General features: G+C 43.2%; 1 protein-coding gene across 1 annotated transcript; it reads right to left on the reverse strand.

Moving 5' to 3' along the window:
* Positions 1-345: 345 nt before the first annotated feature.
* On the reverse strand, positions 346-14,993 carry TBX19 (T-box transcription factor 19). The gene is made up of 9 exons (XM_082278965.1): positions 14,394-14,993; positions 13,974-14,200; positions 8,170-8,434; positions 6,184-6,318; positions 5,346-5,407; positions 4,256-4,317; positions 3,435-3,620; positions 2,264-2,396; positions 346-1,356 (listed from the first exon to the last, which is right to left on the reverse strand). Exons 2-9 carry the CDS (start codon positions 14,168-14,170, stop codon positions 1,122-1,124), a joined length of 1,275 nt encoding a protein of 424 aa, XP_082135091.1. The 5' UTR covers positions 14,171-14,200; positions 14,394-14,993; the 3' UTR covers positions 346-1,121.
* Between the last annotated feature and the right edge of the window lie 5,846 nt (positions 14,994-20,839).

The raw sequence follows: 20,839 nt of genomic DNA on the forward strand, positions 1-20,839 counted from the left end.
TGCATCACAGTAGTGGTTAGAAATCCCAAACAGAATCAGGCCTCCACTGTGCTAACTAAATGCTGTACACTCACACAGGATGGGAACAGCTGTAGCCTGAAAAAGGAGGCTGAAGGAGACAAAGTGAGAGGGGAAACAGGTGTGAAGACATGAAATACAATGCCCAGGAGCATACACCCATTAACTGGACAAAGAATCAAAAATTCCTGTTCTGTCAACTTGCTTCTGACAGAGCTGCTTTAAATAGCTCAGAGTTTGTTAGGTGAGAAAGACTGGGTGTGTGTTTACACCTTGGAAAGGCACTGAGGAGATAATACACCACGTATTCATACTTTATTTGTACTGTATATCTGAAGCAAAGTGGAAATGCAAGCTGAATATTTTTTCTATAATTCTTTTCTCTCCACCCTTTCAAAAATAGCACATATTGGAAACACGGGAACTTTCCATTTCAAAGACTGTAACATCAGACTCTAAATGCTAAACTAGCTGCCCTTCACCCTGCTGCTACAGTGCAGCCAGTTTTGCAGCTTGAGTGTGCCCATTATCCCCATGGCACACACACGGCAAACAGCAGCTGGAGAAGGGAAGGGGACAGAGAATGCTGTATGGAGGTGGCATTAGGATGGCAGACTAATTCATCCCCTGAGGGGTTTACTTTCAGGTATTGTGAAAACCTTTATGTAAGAGATTCAGAAGCCTTTAAAGCAGTGCTGTCCCTTCAAATGACCAGTTGCAAACTTGCTCACAATTTTCCCTGGACTTGGCTGTTAGTTATAGAAAGAGCTTCTAGAATGACATGCAAATATCCAGCTGCCATGTCTACTTCACTCAGTCCCATGTCTCTGACCATTTTTAATGTGATATAGAAGCAAAGCTAACTAAAATGATTCTTTCTGGACATCATCCTGAATGATGCATAATGGTTACAGTAATAAGCTGTTTCCTATAATATTTCCAGCCTTTGCATTTTGGTTTAACTGGCACACAAAAGGTACATTATGGGAAGTGATGAAATCCTTTTCCTGCATACGTTCTGCCCTGCACTGCACTCCTCAGGGATCATTTGCTGTTTGTGTCCATCTTGTTTGGGTGAGCTTCCCTCGGGAGCTGCCTGTCCATTAGAAGGAGTGTGAGGATGTCCACGCGGAGTCGGACAATCTGGCGAGAGCGCCTTCCCCTTGTGCTTCCGTGCTGCCAGACACCATTCCCTGCAGAGGGATTTGCACTGATGATGCAGCAGGTAAGGGAACATTACCCCTTAAAAACATGCTTGGAGGGCTGCTGTTCACCTCGCTTGCTGGGTTGACAACATTTACAGCACTGTTGCTCACTGTCCACAGGCAAGGGTAGTGGCTGGAAAAAAAGCAGCACAGATTGAGTGACTTGTTTCAAAGCATTTAGCCCTGCCAGAATTTAGCATTTGGCCCATAAGACTTGCCACAGGAAATATAATTTCATTATCTGTTCAAAGGCAGCTATTCAAATCAAGTCACCAAACCAGATCAGCCTTGAAGATCTTGAGTGAAAATTCACCAGCGACCATCACACCTGGTGACCTCGGAGGGAGGCATGGAGAGAAATGTACAAGTATATGGAGGTTTCAAAATTTAAGGATCTTTTTATGTGCCTCTGTGACTTCTCTTCTTCCCATTTCAGGAACTGAGTTGAAAGAGTTTCTAGAGAAGGAGGTTACAAAATCTCATGTATACCTATATGTTTATACCTGTATGTTTATACCTAGCTGCTATGGTATAAACACTGAGAAGAAAACCTTCTCAGACCAGATAACAGTGCATTTGAAATTGCAGCTCATTTTCCTGGCACAGAAGTTAGAGAAGAAGTTATTGCATTGATTTGGGGAAAAGAAGGGAAAATATTTGATAATTAATTGATTCTCTAGGTCTAAATTCCATCTACTCCTAGAATAGGATCCTCATTTCATGCAGGATAATAGTGAGAAATATATGGAGAAAAGTGATTTGGTTTTAAAATGCTCACAGATTGTAGAGACCAGAGTTGTTTGTGGGTGTTCCAAGATCCTGGTTTTCACCAGTGCTGGCATAAAAATGAAGCTCCCATCGATTTAAGAGCAGAAGACAATTAGCTTGTCAGAAAGATCTGTCCAGGAATCTTGAATTGGGCACTTGGGACACATTTCAAATCCTAGAGACTGATTCAAGTTTGGGACAAAGGACAAATCACCAAGGCAGTCCTACAAGCTTCAGTACACCTCATACCAGCAGTTTTCCTGTAACCTTACCTGGGTCCAGGGCTGGCACCTCCCTTTGTATGTGGCACTGAGAGCAAGTTAGCGTGTGGAGAGGATGGCAAAGTCCAGCTGTCATGTCCTGAGAATACCTGAAGATTACTGCTGGAGCTCTCCAACAAATTAACTTTGGGGAGGAAAAAAAAAAAGCAACAAATCCTCAGTGACTACTGCAGACATTGCCTTAAGACAACAGAACATGGGCAGGCTTAAGGCAGCAATCTGATCATGAGGTCCCCAACCACAGGTAAAAGGACAAAACTCCCAAGCATGGTGAAAGGACAAAATTCCTGTGTTCATTAAGAGAGTAGCAAGGTGCCATTGCAATTCCAGGTGTGACTTATGAGAAGGTACAACATGACAGATATAAGAGTATGCATTTTTGCAAGTCTGATTAAAAGTTTTTAATTACTAACTGACATATATCAGGCAATGTTTTGATATAGATTTCCTTATAATTTGAGCTAAAATATTTAATAAAATTTTATAAATATTGCCCCATTCCTGGAAATTTTCAAGGCCAGACTGGATGGGGCTCTGGGCAATCTGGTCTAGTGGAAGATGTCCCTGCCCATGGCATGGGTATTGGAACAAGATTATCTTTAAGGTCCCTTTCAAACCAAACCATTCTATGGTAAATACTTCCATTAAACAGGAATTCTTGCTAAATTGTAATTAGCAAGCAGATTACTTTATCCTTATTCTTCTTTCTGACCAACTTCTTCTGATCAAAGTAGAATCTGTTTCTGGGACTCTGCACCCAGATCTAGGAAGTGAAATGGACTTTAAAGATTTTCTGGCAATACCAAAATGCCTTTGTCTCACATCAGCTTCTACCATATTCTTGAGAGCTGCTTTGACTTGAGAGCTCAACTGCATAATGGCAGGACATTGAAAGAAGACCTGCAACGCTCTTTTTGTTTAACTGGAAGCTGTAGCTAAAGCAAGATCATACACTCTGGTTTATCAGTAACAGTGCACCCAGCTCTTGGTACCTCTTTGTTTTGCTGCCTCAGTCACGCTGGGTGCATGAAGGGCTCTGTGCAGGTGGTTACAGAGACTCACCATGCCCTTTCCTAGCCTCAGCTCCTGCTTGCCCCAGTGTTTGTGCTAACCTAAGGAAGGGGCAGGCAGGCAGAGCAGCAAAGCAGTGCTCCAGGAGTACCTGTAGGGGAGTGATTCCTCTGCATGTAGGAGGGTGGGTATGGAGCAGCCCGATGGCCTCGCAGGGCTGAGTATCTCTCGCAGCTGTGCGGAGCGTGCGGAGCGGGCAGAGGCAAAGGTCCACTGTATTGGTAATTCGAGCTTCCCGAGGCACACATTGGATCTGGGTTGGAAATCAACCAGCCACCTTCGAGGTAAAAGAGAGAGCAAAGCTATTACTGTTGCTGCGTTAAAATGCTACAATACAATTAAGAAATAACCAGCCTCCTTGCAGAATCAGCTGTGCTTCCGAAATACCAAGCAGATTCCAAGATACTGGTTTGTGAAACAACTGACAAAAAAATAGCAACCCTCCACCTGCCTCCCAACCCACCAACCCTAAAAACAAGACCTGAAAGCAACCAGAAAATGCCACAAACATTAAAGAACAAATGAAAGAATAACTATCAATAAAGCAAATGCTCCCCCTAATTTTTTTACCTGTTTACCTATGCAAGATAATTTTATAGGTGACAAAAATATTCACAAATTTTAAAAAAAGGGGTAAAAAAGCCCTAAAAATGTCATATATCATCTTGATTCTAGATTCCTTTTAATATTGAAAAACTGGATTGTAAGGAAGATGATGCCTCTGCAGGACCTCTCACATTACTTCATACTGTGAAGTCTCTTCAATCTCTTTATGTTTTTTAAAGCGACCCTCTCTATGAGCACAGTTCAGGACTCAGTAAGTGATCAGTATGAACCAGTTAAGCAAGGTCCAGGTTCCCAACACCCATCATATCTCACAAAACTTGCAGCTGACATGAATAAAAACCTTACAGTGAGAGTATGTCATATGTTGACCTTCAGAGACTGTTTCTGGAGCATCCTTAGGATGGTTTCTGAAAAGCAAAATACTTTGTAGTTAGTGTTCTCATTGAGAAATTACAAAAGTCATAACCAGAACTACTCAGTAAAAAATTGGAGAAGTGAATAAAAAAGGAGGGAAATCCCTCTTCTTTAACCATGTGCCAGGCAGCAGTAGACCCTCCTACATTCTGCCATAAAGGAAGCAGGAGCTTATGTTTGACAACATAAACAAAAATGTTCCTAAGTTTGTGCCATATTTGGGAGCTGAACCTGGAATTCTAAATCTACCAGTGGGCACCATTCTTGCTTGCAGGCAAGCTGAAGGCAGCACTCCCCCTTCCCCAGCTGGAAACCCTGATACCGAGACACAGCAGATTCTTAAGTGGTGAGAGGAACGAAACAAAATACAGATTCCCGTGCAGGTACATGGGACTCTTCACATGTCAGAAGACAAAGCAGGTCCAAACAAAATTTATTAGAAATTATGGGCTGGAATACATTGTTTGCATGCCACTCTACATTAACATGGGTGATGCAAGTAAAATTTCGAAAGACAAACTACAATTAATTTCTGATGGGAGCATCTCTGACGTCTTACCTTTACTAAACACATCATATTTTATCACACAGGCTTAATAACAGCAGTGTAGTTACACTACAGTTACACTGCAATTTCACTTCAGCTATGCTTTTTGACACCTGCAGTTAACATGTTTTCTCCCTGGATTCACTGGAGTGCAAGTATGATGTCGTGAACACATGCAGGGTATAACACTACTGGGGAAGTTCAGATCATCTCATTTCAGGTTTTCTGTGTAGACAGAGATAAGTGCTAGGATCTCCAAGAGCGTATTCACCCACTTGAGCACCTACTGTAATAATTATATAGTCTCCCCACTGTCATTGGAGTGACTCTGGATTTAAGACAGCAGAAAGAAGCTTCAGTTATGTAATTTATCTTCCTTATGGTGATGTCACAGTTTTAACCATATCAGCAGCAAAAAGCTACCGGATCAAAAAAAAAAAAAAAAAAAAAAAAAAAAAAAAAAAATGAACTCACCTTTCCTTTGCATCCAGGAAGGCTTTGGCAAAGGGATTATACTTGATTTTGAGAGCTGTTATCTTGAGTTTACAGAAAACAAGGCATGTTAGTGAAGGCAATTTGAAACAGAAACTTGACAAAACATCTTCCAGAGTAATCTGAGTGGAACTGCCTGGGTTAGCCTAAAATATATCCCCACACATGAGGTTTTCCAGGGCTGGGTAGGAGACAGCTTTGCTGTGTACTGATCAGTACCACTGGCAAAACACCAGTTGGGGCAGCCTGGCATGAGCTGGTCTGGCAAATCTGGTGGAATGATGGACCCTTTCAAGAGAGTTTAAACACTGAATTCCTAGCAAGTACAAATAAAATCTGCAGCAACACTAGCTAAGGGATGTGGCATAGGAGTTAGCAATTCTTACAATCCAAGGCATCCCTTAAGTGCAGAAATTTTCCCACGGAGTACTGGGTTGTTCTGCAGTTGTATGTGTTACAGGGAACAAGGAGAGATGGGGTTATCATTATAACTACCAGTTATTGCTGGAGGAAGATACTGGGCTTGACTGTAGGGCTGTTTGGCTTTTTTTTCCAGTAAAGGATTGGGATGCCAGGAGAGATGGACCAGTCTAGAACAGCTGTGCCAGGATATTAAGCTAAACCTGGCTTAGTACTGGAACCAGACACTAGGTTCGTCAGTGTTCTACTGCAGAGAAATGACAGAGTATTAGACTGGATGGAATATCACACTGCATGGGACTGGTGGGGAAACAAGAAACAGGCACGCTGGTCTTGTAGTTAATCAGCTTCTAACAGATCTCATCAGTGGTGACCAGAGCACAGTGTGGCACTCTCCTACCTCTTCATTCTGATAGGCAGTCACAGCTATGAACTGGGTCTCAGGGAAGGAGCAGTTCATCACCATCCGGTGAGGGCCTCCCACACGAACTATGTGTACCTGGGGCTCATATTTATGCAGGGAGTTCAACATTATCTGCAGGAAACAAAACAGAGAGACAGCCCCCAGTGCCACTCTGGTACCTCACAGCCACCCTTTGGCTCTGTGACAGAGCAGGTGTCACTGCTGAACCTCCCCAGCCAGCAGTTACTGAAGCAGGAGGGCTGGTCTCTTCCTCCCTTGCAATAACCACATGGATGAACAGAATGAGACTTCACTGGACTGTATTTAAGGCTTTGGATGCAGCAGCATCAGTGAGTATTTGTGTTAGCAGCTATGGTCCTCAAACCACTGGACTTCCACTGCACTAGGGGCTGCTGAAACAGCTCAGAGGCCCTCCCTGTCCTGCTTCTGCTGTTTGGAAGATTCAGAATCACCCACAGAAAGGTGCCAGGAAGAAGATAAGGCAGTCACCCAGTCATCTCTCTGGGCAAGATGAAGTGTATCTAATCAAGCCTTGGCAGAGCATCTAACCTGGCACTAAAAGCTGTGAATAGCATTGATCCAGGAAGTCTATTAGGTTGTTTAATTGTCTCTAGTGCAAGAAGAAGATTCTTTTTTAAAATTTGTACTTTGCAAAGTGATGTATACCTACCTACATATATATATATATATAGGAAAGAACACAGCTATTAGCATAATTACTTTCTAATACCATCACAGAAGGGGCAGCTGCAGCACAGTGGGGACATGCTTTACTTTAACACTGTGGTCAAGATTCAACAGAAAACAAGAGAAGCTTCAGTTATTTGTTATTTAGTGACTTTCGTTTGGGTTCTGTTTCTCATATGGCTTTTCCTCCCCTGCTTTCTACTATTTTCCTCTCCATCATATATATATATATATATATATATATATATATATACACAGTGTTCCCCTGTTCATTTCTCCAGGGACTCCTTGACCCTCCAAGTTTCCTGTAGCTTCTTTCCCCCCTCTGCATATTTTCCTGAGGCTTTGGACTTTTCTGAGGTCCTGGATACAAGACAAGCATTTGCAAATTCAGATCCTGTTCTATGCTCTACAATGATTCTTGTGTGCTGGTTCCATGTAAGGCTTAGGAAAAGCCAGATCATCTTCCTGTTCTCCAATCTTTAAAACCTGAGATAATTTCCTACCTCATTAGAGTACTAAGCTTACAGAGGTACCTCACAAACCTAATGGAAATAACAGATTGACAACATATAACATTTACATGAAAGAAGTTGATTCTGGGCTTACAAGTATCATCCACTGTAGGAGTTTTGTACAAAACAAACAAGCAAACAAAAGGTCTTGTGCAACATTTTGCCTTTAGATGCATCATCAAAAATAAAATATGAAACAGAATTAATTTTCCTGTTTTCATTTTTAAGGGGTTCAAAGAGAAAGTCACTTATTTCTGGTACATGTGGTTTCTTTCCAAAGGACAAAGCTGATTCAATAGAATATTGATAATTATCATGATGCAAAAGCAGACATAGTAATTATTTCATTTAGGAGCAGCCTTTTATTCTGCCATCTGACTCCTGCCAACATTCCACTTACACCACACAACATTGGGGAACACAACAAAAACCTAATACCCGTGACCATTTTTCCCCCCTTTCTCTGAAGTCCTATGTAAAAATCCCCAGCACACAAGACCAACTCTAAAAAGACCCCCGATGATTAAGTAAACCACAGCACTCTGTCTCTCTTAACATCAAGAAGTCCATTAAAATCTGAAAGTGCCAATTAAGGCCTGTTTATCCCTGTTTACATTTGGCCTCCAGAGAATAATTGGCATCTGTGGGTGAAGAGGCCTTTAAGGGCTTCTATAATTACATAAATGCACCCTTGATATTTCTTGATTGGTAGGTGCTTGCAATTGAAGCCAAGAGGTGGTGTGGAAGCATCAGGCCATACCTGCCCACTCCCATTGAGCTTGTTGGTAAGTTTGACTTTGCTGAAGGAAATGGCAGCTTTCATCCAATGGGCCCCAAAGTTGGGAGAGTCTGGGTGGATGTAGACACAGCTGTGGTTCGGTGGCTCTGGTTTCCCAGCTGGCACCCATTCTCCATTGACGTACTTCCAGCGGTGGCCATCAGTCGGAGCAAAGTCCAACAGGAAGGAGTACATGGCATTTGGATCCAAGCCTGACACACTGATCTTCAAAACAGGGAACATCCGCCTGGCCAAGGAAACAAAAAAGGGGGACACCACTGGAAACTGGTCTGGAAAGATTCTCCTCAGGCTTTGTTTCCAGATGCTCACTGACTATTTCAGTATAAAAAAACATCCTCCCTTCCTTCCATCCACTCTTGCCATCAGACCTTGCAGTTGGCAGTTCCTCCAGTAATTTGGTCCCGTACATCCATATTCCCTGACCTCACCAGCCTGACAATGTTCTTTTGCTTTTAGTTCCATCTTACATGCAAGCTCTAAACTTCTGTCCAGCCTTCCACCATCTCATGTGTTTAAAACTGAAACCCTGCCTTTGTTAATTTTGGGAAAATGCTCCTTTTGTGCCTGGAGGTCTAATGCCACCTTTTCTCAATCCCCTTTTACTATTATTTTTTTTTTCTTTCGTAAAGGAGATTTGCAGGAGCTCACAGTTTGATTTTCAGTGGTTTTCTGTGTGTCCCAATGCTTGTGATCGATGCCACACAGCTCTGAATTGGCACCTCAGTGCCTGAAAGTCTGCAGCAACAGAGCTAGTAGGACTCTAACAGATTTGTGGACAGCAGAACAGAGGGGTCTCCCAGAAGAGGTATCCTATTCATTAAGTTTCGTAGCTTTTCAAGGAATACATGCAATTGCTGTTACATATCACCTCTTACATTCTTCTTCCATGAGTAACAGGCCTCCCTGCCCCAGACACCCTCATAGTGACCTCTCCTGGCCGCTGCCGTTTCTCCATGCCACATTCTTACGGACTGGCCAATGAATCTTCAAGCTTCTTTTCTCTATGGGTACAGAGAGGGTACACCAAGCCACCAGAGAAATGGCCTAAGGTCCGTGGCCATGGGGCTAAGGTAAGGTAGCTCTCTAGGCTTAGTAGCTGTACAAGACTTCCAAAATACATAAGAAGGGAGCTGAAATTCTAGGCTGTCTCAAAGGACACTGGAAGTCTCTGCCCCTGCAGTCATACTCTCTAGTGACACCCAAATGCAAGTTGCTAACAATTAGTCTCCCATGACATCCCACTCACCTTTCTGGAGACCTCTATAACAGTTTTTGCTGTATGCATTCAGCACCTTCTGCTGACAGGAAAAGACAGAATTTGAGAAATTTGAGATTTTTGATCTAATATTAATACTTGGTGATACAGGGTCAGTGCAGCATTGAGGAAAACACCACAGAATTTGGTTTGGGTTGGAAGGGACCTTAAAGACCATCTTGTCCCAATCCCTGGATTGGTGTCCCCAACACTTTCCACTACACCAGGTTGCTCTAAGCCCCATTTAATCTGGCCTTGAACACATCCAGGGATGAGGCATCCACAACTTCTCTGCGCAGTGCCTCACCACCCCTTGTATCACTCCATGTCCTTGTAAAAAGTCCCTCTCCAGCTCTCTTGTAGCCCCCTTTAGGCACTGGGAGGCTGCTATAAGGTCAGTCTCCTCTCCAGGCTGAACGGCTGCAACTATCTCAGCTTTTCCTACGGACTTGCTCCAAGGGGTTGATGTCCTTCCTGTACTGGAGAATGCAGCACTCCAGGTGGGTCTCACCGGTGTGGAGCAGAGGGTGAGAATCCCCTCACTCCCCTGCTGGCCACTCTGCTTTGGATGCAGCCCAGGATGCATTTGGCTTTCTGGGCTGCCAGTGCACGTTGCTGGGTCATGTTGTGCTTCTTGTCCACCAACACTCCTGAGTCCTTGTTCTCAGGGCTGCTCTGAACCCGTTCTCCACCCAGCCTGTATTTTAAGTTCACTTTATGAGGTTTGCACAGGCCCTGCTCTGAAGCCTGTCCAGATCCCTCTAGATGACATCCCTGCCCTCCACGTGTCAACCAGAACACAGCTGGGGGTTGCTGGCAAACTTCCTAAGGGTGTGAAGGGTGTGCCCCTGTCACCAACAAAGGCATTGAAAAGCTCTAGTCCCAGTACTGACCCCTGAGGAACAGCACTCCTCCCTGGTCTCCACGGTACTGTGAACCATGATGTTTCTAATTAAATAGATGCTTAGTCAAGGATCTATATGCTGCACATGTCTTTCTGATCAGGATGCACCAGCTACCAAACTGGGATGTGTTGAAAAGTATGGATGCATTGCTCTTTCCAATGCTTACATCTCCCCCAGTCGATGTTCAAAGTAACACATTTAGATACATAGCTGAAATTGAATTAGAGGGGAAAATTAATCCACATGAAAATTTAATTTCACTAGATTTCTCAGAGCTGTTTGTGTTACACGCAGATTGTTAATTCCTCTGCCCACAATACAGGCAAGCTGCTCTGCCTTTCTATTTGAGAGGCTCAAGTTTATCCCCAAAGGACCCAAAGACCAATTCCAGAAGAGAATGCAGTCACCATCAATTTTAACCTCCTGTAGCACTAAGATTAGAGCACTTCCCTGTGTTACCCGGCTTCAATCCCAGTTAATCTCTGCCTCACTTGGACCAGCATGTTTTGACTGTACAGACTCTAATGATGGAAAGCTCACCACCTAACTTGTTCTGCTGATTAAGTGGCTTTACTGTTAAAATCTGACTTTTAGCATGGCAAATTGTGATTTCTCCAAATTTGTTTGTCAGAACGTTTGTGTCAATGATCAGGTAGGTGCACATGTGACCTCTACCGCTGCAATAGCTGAGCACTTCAGCCTCTTCAATTTATTTAGAGCAAACCTGCTACAATTACTCCACAGTACAGACCTTGAGTGGGAAGATGTTTGATATCAAACTTGAACGTGCAGTAACCAGTTAAGTTGCTTTAGCGTTTAAGCCTGGAAAGGGCTTCTTTGCCCCACTCATGGCTGCCTGCACTGATCCCCTATGGATTCTCCCCATACCCAGAGAGGAACAGTGGCACCTTCCTGTCTCCAGGCAATAATAGGGATTGCGAAGTCTCAGGATAGTGCCTAGCTAATATGGTATAAACACTGAGAGAGAAAACCTACTCAGTCAGATAAGAGTACATTTGATATTGAAGTGTCAATTGAATACAATAAGTCTGAGTAAAATAGGAGATGGTTTCCAGCATATCAGCTGCACCCATTGGGACGTATTTTGTGATACAGCATGTGATTTAATTTTAATGATGTCTATCCTGTTCAGAATATATCTATCTCCCCCAGGCATATTGCTAGGCCAGGTGATTATCATAATGAAGTATGATACAGCCACAGAGACATATCTATATATTAACACTGAAGGTGGTTCATCTAACTGTGACATTTTGGGACCCTCGGTACCAATTAGAGATGACTCAGAGCAGATAGAATTGTGCATGCTAGAATTTGACACTTGAGGATCACTAATCAATTAGACTTTCATTCTCTGGGATGCTACTGTATCAGGTTTCTGTTTAATTTCTGAGCTTTGCCAATAATGTGTCTGTCCACACCAACTGTTTTCGTTTTTCACACACAAAAGTTCAGGCTGGCTCTTCTCTTTCATTGTAGAACACAGTTTTCAAAGCATTCATCTACCCTTCAGCAAGAATGATCTGGTTGTACTTATTTAGCAGAAGCAGAATAAGATCAATATTTTTTCTACTGAGAATCTCTCTGGAGACAGGCACTGAAGAATCCTGAACCTGAGAAAAACTCAGCAGTCATGGGAAGTGGTCTCAAGTTGGTCTCCTTTTGAATAGCATAGAGTTGTTCAGAGTGCTTTGCTGCAGGCCACCGTCTGTGTTTTCTTTGTTTTAGTGTGCTGATGTGTTTTTTGATGAAAGATACTTTCAGAAATGCAGAGATCCTTTTTCATAATCTCTGATGCTACAGTAACTATGTTAAAAGGATTAATGCAAATGGCTGTGTGACATACTTCTGCAGTTTTTTATTTAGAGATTGCTGTTTGATCATAAAGAACTTATTTCTGTCCCCACTGACATTTCTGGAGATGTCATTGGCTATAAGAAAAGTAGAATCAGGCTGATAAGGAGTGTATAAGTTAAAATTAAAAAATCAGGCAGCTTACACAATGAAATAAGGAGTACCCGGGCACATTCACATAATGAAAGATTCCCTTATCAACACTATAAAAAGATTTTATCTACACACTCACCCTGACATTTCAGAAAGAACTAGTATCACCATGAAGTCATGATTTTCATTAGCTGCAAGGAAAGAAACTGAAAAAAACCTGTTGGTATGGTGTGATTCTTTGTACCAATTTAATTAACCAGAGGCAAACCCATCTTACCTCACTTTTAGTCACTTATGCAGCTAAGGAGCCAGTTTAAGCTACTGTACACCAAGTGAAAGTCCACTTAGAAGTCTGCTGTAGCCTAACAGCAGTTTTGAAAGCAATTTAAATGAAGCAGAAGGAGCTTCTTGATATAAAGAGAATCTCGGCAGTAGATTTCTATCAGTATAGGTTATTAGGAGCAATCAGAATGGCAACAGGTACTGTTACACCAAGAGCTGGGCACTTTGGGAAGGTAACTGTTTTCTCCACAGAATCACCTTGCTGAGCCAAAAGAGACTATATTTTCCCTTTTTACTGCTTTCACCTATGTCGCTTATCAAGCTGCAGACAGCAGTAATTTCATCCACAAATTCTGTTAAATCAAAGTCTGCAAAATTAATGAAAGTCACATCACATGAGTAAATCTTTATTTCCATCTCTTAATTCCTGTCTCCTGGGTGGGTCTCCTGAGAGGTTTTGCAGAAAAAATGTGTGCATGTTGAGGGAGCGGGGGGAGGGGGATGGGGGGCACAGCAGAGGGCTGGCAAGGATACATTAAATAAAAACTTTAGTACCACTGTGCTGGCAAATCTTATTCTGGTAGCTGCTTGTCTGTTATGGGCTGGACTCTGCTGTCAGCCCAGTTCACAGCAGAACCTCTGTGGAGAGCCTTCTTCAAGCCAGTGCCCGATTCAGAACTGGCATCCTTCTCGCCAGATTTTTCACTCTTTTCCTGTGCCTTTCTGTGTTCCCCAAAGAGTAAGACATGTGATCCATTTATACCACAATATTTTGTCCTCCTAAAACTGTGTAAATCAAGCAATATTCCACACTTGTTTCTAAAGGCACCAGCAACAACTGTGGGACCATGCAATTCAGACTGTACCTGCATACAGAGCACGTAGGGCACAGTTTTATTGCACCCGTTCTGGTACAGACTGCTCGTACAATCTGTTCATACCTGGGAACTGCAGCTGGGGATAACAACATCAATCTGCTTCTGTACAGTAATTTGAAGTGTACAGGTGAGGACTTGCTAATAGAGGCTGATGATTATTAGCATAAGAAGTCATTCCAAAGGTTTTGAGAGGTACCATCTATTCCCTTGAAAAAGTTGCCTTTTTGTGAAATCGCAAGTTAGTCAATATATTTTTCCAGCATGTTTCGTAGGAGGAATGGTTTGGCAGTGACCAAAAAGAAGCAGGGTCACTCCATCTTGTTCATATGCTGGTTTTAGTGGACTGCAAGGCTGCAGTCCCCTAAAAAGCTCTGGTGTGCAGTTCCCTCAAGTCTGCACACACTGTTTATTATCACAGAGTCTAACCCCCCTGGCTGCCACCTCCACTGAGCCCGCAGCACTGTGCAGATCACTCACCTGCCATTCTTGGTCACGATCATCTCATTAGTGACTTCCCTGAATCTCTGCCAGAGCGTCGCATCCTCCAAGACAACCTGGAGCTGTTTCTCCGTGGGGTCGCCTTTGTCTCTCCCAGCCCGGAGTTCGCTCTCCACTACGCTGAGGAGCCTGGAGACGGTGCAGTCGCTGGGCTTTTTGCAGCCCAGGTCTGCCATGACGGCTTTACTGTCAGAAACTTCAGGTAGCTGTTGAAAAGACAAAAATAATAAGCTAAATAAAAAAAGAAGTCAGTTCATTGGGCACCGTCTGGCGAACGTGCTCGCCTCACTCTTTTGCCACTGCCTAGCTCTTTCCCCTGAAGTCCCAATGGGCAGTGACACCAGTGTGTGGAGGTTTACGCACACGCTCCACACAAAAAGAGGACTACCTCCTAATTACCTGTTAGACAGTCAGGTGGGTGGCTGGCTGATGACTCAATTGGCTGCCTTGAAAGAAGAGTCCTCCATCCAAATTAGCATGCTTTTATCTTTTTTCAACCTGAAGTGGGTCTAATTGTTCTGCTTGAGAACCAGGTTTCCATTAATGAAAATTGTTTCATTTCCAGACTGAAACAATGCATGGAAATTGCATTCACACTGGTGCGGACTCTAACTGAAGGAGCTGGGAAGAGTCAAGATAGTTAAGATAGAGAAGGTTGTCTTAAAACATTTTCACCAGGAATGTTGCATAAATGCATTAACCTCATTCTTCTATGTTCCTAAATCAAAATATAATAGTAAGAGACCCTTCTGCACTGAGGTTGCAATGCACAAGGAGAAGGTAGCATCCCTACACTCCACTGTTGATGGGTATTGTGTCCATCACTTGGTCCCACCGTCATTCACAAAATCCCTGCTGCACCTTACAGGTGGCAGAACTCCCCTCTGGCTGTGTTTCCACAGACAGACTGCACATTTCTGGGGCTGGTATCAGCTCAACCGCCTGAGGCCTGGCACTGCTGACAGATTCAAGGTCCATCTCATACAAAAGCTCCCTCAGCATCCCTCTCACCTCATGCTGAGACCTTCTCTGACAAGCCTAATCCAACAACACATGCCCTCCACAAAGAAGCTGCCATTTTACAGAGGACTCCAACAATGTCAGCATTCAGCCAAGGATATGAGAAATATGGCTTCAGTCCCCTGCTGGAGGGTTAAGTGGGGGCCCCACGAACAACAGTGACCTGTGAACACTGGGCTTTGGTATATAACAAGTGTTTGAGTCCCTAACTTCTCCTGATACATCCATCTCTGATAGTGTCTTCGAAAATTCTGGTCTGTTGGACATGAGATACTCAGGGTCTTGATTATGAAAATGTAGTGCTAGAGGTCACTTTTAGAGAAATACATTTTCTGTCTGCTTATTGGGAACTTTGCATTCTTTCAATTCAATAGTCCCTATTGAATTTCTGTGTTTCTGTCTCTTTTAGAAAGACAAAATGACTTGGTGGATCACTGCTGGGATTTTTGGAGACAAGAAAGAGTATGGCAGACTTTATAAAACAGAATTTAAGTTAAATCCATCACTGATCAAGGCTAAACAAAAAAAACTGAGAGTTACCATCCACCTAAACAGCAATGGCCAGAGCTTGACAGCACCTTATTGGCACTCTTCCAACCCAAATCATCCTGTGATTCTATGCTCCTTTCAAACTTCACACTCTGACACCTCTTCCCCCTCTTCTTTTTTAATTGTCAACTCATAACAAAAATACTTAGATTATTTTATAAGTAAACTCAGGTTGTGAGTTACGTTAGCAGGTGTCATATAGCAACTTCTAGATGATAAACAGCCCACTCTCACTGCTGAACAACTAAAGAATGTACTTTAAAATCTATAGGATAATTAGATACCTCGAAGGGTACCACTTTACATTTGGAAAAATAATTGCATCTTAGGTGTGCTGGTGTAAATGGAATATCTTTATGTTTGGGTTCCCCTTTCCAAATACTCAGAGGAGAGAGAAGCTACTACTGTAGTTTTTCCCTGCACGTGCTCAAATGGCATAGGAAATGCATAGGAGACTATATGAGACAGTGTTTAATTTTATTACACTACAAATGCAAATAGACAGAGAAATTTGAGCTGGTTGAAGTGCTGTGTATTTCAATTCCATATCTTCAGGTTTTCAGTCAGTTCTAAAACAGATACATGTTATTTTGGGATTTTTTTTAGCTGAAGCCCTATTTCCGTCCAGCCTTTTAAGATATAGTTGCTCAGAAATCAGGAGATTCAAAGTTGAGGCAAGTAAAGAGACAACATATCATAAAAGCAATAATATGCCAGTAGTTACACACAGTTCTTTCTATAGACAAATAAAAAGAGAAGCCTGGCCTTTCAGAAGTACTCACTGCCCATCTCTCCTACAGGTCTTCAAGTGGAGTGATACTGGATTCCAGCCTCCAAAAATCAGATCCAATCTACCTTCCTCAAGATGCTTAGAACTTAAAAGAAACGGAAAGCATGCACAAAAGCAACAACAGCTCCCGTTGGTAGAAGGGTTTCCAAACAAGGAAGTGAAACTCTCACCAGCAGACACTGGTGCATCACTAGAGGTAGAGAATATGCTCAGCAAAGATGGATTGGAAATGGAGGCTGCCACAAAGCAAGAGAAAGGGAGGTCCTGCTTGGAGTGCACTGCTTGCCCAAAGCACTCCTGGGACTGAGATGTAGAGAAGGAAGGGTGTATGGAGGGAGTGGATAATGACCTGTTCCAGTAATAGGTTGGGAAGAGAGTCAATAAAACTGGATTTTTTACAACTAGCATCCCTAAGGGAGAAGCATGAATGTGTTTACTTTGGAGTGTCATACTGGAACTTGTGTCCTGCACGGCAATAAAACACCCTTTCAGATCCCAGAAGTAGGTAACACTTGTGTGCTTACAGTTATCACTCATACAAGGTGCCTGATGCTTGAAAGCCTAGTGTCCAGAGGAAAAAATAAACCACAAATTTAACAACTTAAAATACCTGACTTTCACACAGTTTGAATTTTAGTAACTATGTTACCATGGCTCAGGATGCCTGAAACCACAACATTTTCCAAAATGAGAGTAGTTACCTGTGGTTGGTTAGTGGGAACAGCCCAATTACTATTTTCAGCATGGGGAAGTGTGTTTCAGCTCTAAGAGTTCAGCCTGAGAGCAATTTGTGATGTACGTAGCAGGAAGGCACAGTTCATCACTGACAAATCTTTCCAACCAAAAAGAATTAGCCTAAGGAATAACAAGTTTGCATGCATGCAAGCACATGATCAGCTGAATGTACTTGGACCTGAGATTTTGCTTTAAAATACACATCCAGATTCCATCAATCAGGCTTCCTTGAATTGTGCACTGTGTCTGTGTCACACAGCTTCCATAGGAGAGGGCTGCAGAAGAGAAACCGGATAGATTCAGAGTCACAGTTATTTGTTTATTGTTGGCTTTTCATTTAACAAAAATATTATGTGTGGAAATTTATTTTGAACATTTAGCCTGTTTTAGGAGAAGTAAGAGACATCCTCTAATCTTTTGTCCCTCCGCTCACCTAAATAACAACTTAGAATGCTTTCCAAACAACCCTTCTTTCTCCTACTTTCTTGCAAGATTAATTTTTCCAAGTCTACAGGTGCTGAAACTGAAGCACAAACAGATTAATGCCACTGGCTGTAGGTATTGCCAGGACACCCAGAACAATCCATTCTCAGATGTGGCTTATTTCTTGGGCTGGAAGTTAAAGCTCCTTGAACCTGACATTTGAAGAAAAGGTAGCTGGACTTACAGAGGAGTACAGTAGGTGCTCCTGATGACTCATGGCCAGTGTCACTGCAAGTGGGACACACACAGGACAGAAGACTGTTCACTGCCCTTCTTGCACTTGTCACCCATTTAATTAGACAAGAAAATCAGCAGGGGCAGCAGAAGGAACAGAAAATGCCCCTACAAAATCCACAATGTTGTAATCTTTCCCTGAAACCCAGCTGGGTACTTTCAAGGAGGGATCAGACTCCTTGTGGCTCATAGCCAGTCAGAACTAGCTCAAAATGCAAGCACAACACAATCATCTCCAATTTACTAATAAGAATTTAGTAACTCATATTTTAAATGAAGCAATGAGGACTGGGGAGAGCAGTGAAAGAACAGTCAGAACAATCCTGCAATACTTACTGGATTTTACTCCCCAAGCTACAGCAGGAAAAAGCTAGGGGTTATTTTTGACTTTCTAATTAAGCTTGTTCTTAAATGCTCCCGGCCACCAGCTGGTGGGGTACACAGAAAGAAAGAAAAAAATAACCCAAACAAGAAAAAAGGTAATTAAAGAGCCCTTTCTTGCCTTGACATTGGATAGCTGTTTTTTGGCCTTTAGCTGCATGTTTCCAAATAGAAGGCAGCCCTTCATCATCAGATGAAATTGCAGAAAATAAGACTCACTCTTTCCATCTCCAAAGCTCCCACTGCAGCATCCAACTAACCCCACTCTGAACACTGAGTCCCAACAACACAGGGAAATGTAACCTCCATCACCATGACACTCCCAGGAAATCAACACCTATCAGCTACCACGGAATAATTAAGAAAGGATAAAAAGACAGCTGCTTTCCTTCTGTTTTTTAATCATGTATTCAGCCCCTTAAGAGATTGCTAGGCTAGAAGAGACTTAAAGAAGATTAGCCTTTGCATTAATGTCAGGGTGAGGGGACAGTGCCAGTAACTTCCATCGGGTATGTTTTTAGCAGCAAGGCAGGCAGCTTGTTCAAGTGGTACCTCCCTGTCTGGTGTTATAACTGAGATTATAACTGAGATTAATTCCGAGCCCAGAGAGCAGGGAAGGCTTTCCACAGCAGTCTTTCTGCTTTTTAAAAAGAGAAGGAAAAAAAGAAAACAAACCCAAAGAAAAAACCTAATGTAGCGTGATGGGTTGACCCTGGATGGGTGTCAGGTACCCACCAAAGCTGCTCTGTCTCTCCCCTCCTCAGGCTCATGGGTTGAAATAAGGACAGGGAGAGATCACTCACCAGTTACCATCATGGGCAAAACAAGCTTGACTTGGGGAAATTAGTTTAATTTATTACCAATCAAAACTGAGTAAGCTAATAAGAAATAAAACCAAATGTTAAAACATCTTTCCTCCACCTCTCATTTCTTCCCAGGCCTAACTTCCCTCCTGATTTTCTCTTCCTCCTCCCTGCCAGCGACCTTCTCAGGGGAAGGGCTCCTCACACTCTTCCCCTGCTCCAGCATAGGATCCCTCCCATGGAAAGCAGTCCTCTATGAATTTCTCCACCAGTCCTTTCCCCAGCCTGCAGTTTTTCACATACTGCTCTAGTGTGGGTCATTTCCATGGGCTGCAATCGTTCAGGAACAGGCTGCTCCAGTGTGGGTCCTCTGCAGGGTCACAAGTCCCACCAGCAAACCTGCTCCGTTGTGGACTCCTCTGTCCAGGAGTCTGCTCCAGCTTGGGCTTCCCAAAAAGTCACACCCTCCTATGGGCATCCATCTGCTCTGCCATGGGGTCCTGCACCAGCTGCAGGTGGGTCTCTGCATCCCCATGGACCTCCATGGGCTGCAGGGGCACAGCTGCCTCACCATGGTCAGCTCCACAAGCGGCAGGGGAATGTCTGCTCTGGCACCTGGAGCACCTCCTGCCCCTCCTTCTCCACTGACCTTGGTGCCTGCAGAGCTGTTCCTCTCAAAAATTCTGTCCCACCTCTTTGGCTGCATTAGTGCAAGGTTTTTTTCTCCTCAAATACATTACCCCAGAGGCACTACCACAGTTGCTGGTGGGCTCAGCCTTGGCCAGCAGTGGGTTCATCTTGGAGTTGGCTGGCCTTGGCTCTATTAACATATGGGAAGCTTCTGGCAGCTTCTCAGGGAAGCCACCCCTGTAGACCCCTCACCAAAACATTGACAGCAAACCAAATATATGTAGTCAGGCTGGTGATAAATGTAACTTAGTTTATTTTAAACAATAATTATACTTTTCCCTAATTCATTTTTTTCTACTTGAAAATCTTCAGTGATGTCTTCAGACATGAATTGTCACCTAGAGGAAGAAACTATTACTGTCCCCATCTTTAAGATCAGAAAATTATATAAAAAAAGTAAGAGATTCTAACCAAAGCTTTAAGTTCTACTTACAACATCTCAGAACAAAAGTAATACATTCAGTGTTTATTGGGCAACATGCACTTTTGACCTGGATGTGTAGGTTAAAGCTTTCTGCTAACTACGAGGGTTAACAAGTTTCAAGTATAACTCCTATGAAGCAGTTGATTCTCTCAAAAGCAGTGAGCCTCACACATCCTGTTACACACAACCAGAAACCACAGGAGTACATGCCTGTGAAAACAAAATATTTTGTTTTCACACCACATACTGTACCAGAGAATGGTTTGGGTTGGAAGGGACCTTCAAGATCATCTCGTTCCAGCCCCCCTCCCATGAGCAGGGACACCTTCTGCTAGTCCAGGTTGCTCAGAGCCCCATCCAGCCTGGCCTTGAACACTTCCAAGGATGGGGCATCAAGAGCATCTCTGGGCAACCTGTGCCAGTGCCTCAGTACTCACACAGTAAAGGATTTCTTCCTAATCTTTAATCCAAACTTCCCCTCTTCGGTTTGAAGCCATCCACCCTTGTCCTCTGACTATGTGCCCTTGTATAAAGCCCCCCTCCAGCTTTCAGTACTTCCCCAGCTTTCAGGGCATGACAGCCCTTCAGAGCTGCAATGAAATCACGCTGACTACATGATACTTTCATTGTACCATTTTTACACTACACCCATGTTGCTCCACACTTATTCCCACAGAGGTTTGAAAGCACGAATTCTTGGGAATAACTTCTCTTAGAGATGCCACAAGGGAACGCA

The sequence above is a fragment of the Coloeus monedula genome, assembly GCF_965178545.1.
Source record: "Coloeus monedula genome assembly, chromosome: 3".
Taxonomy (NCBI): Eukaryota; Metazoa; Chordata; class Aves; order Passeriformes; family Corvidae; genus Coloeus; species Coloeus monedula.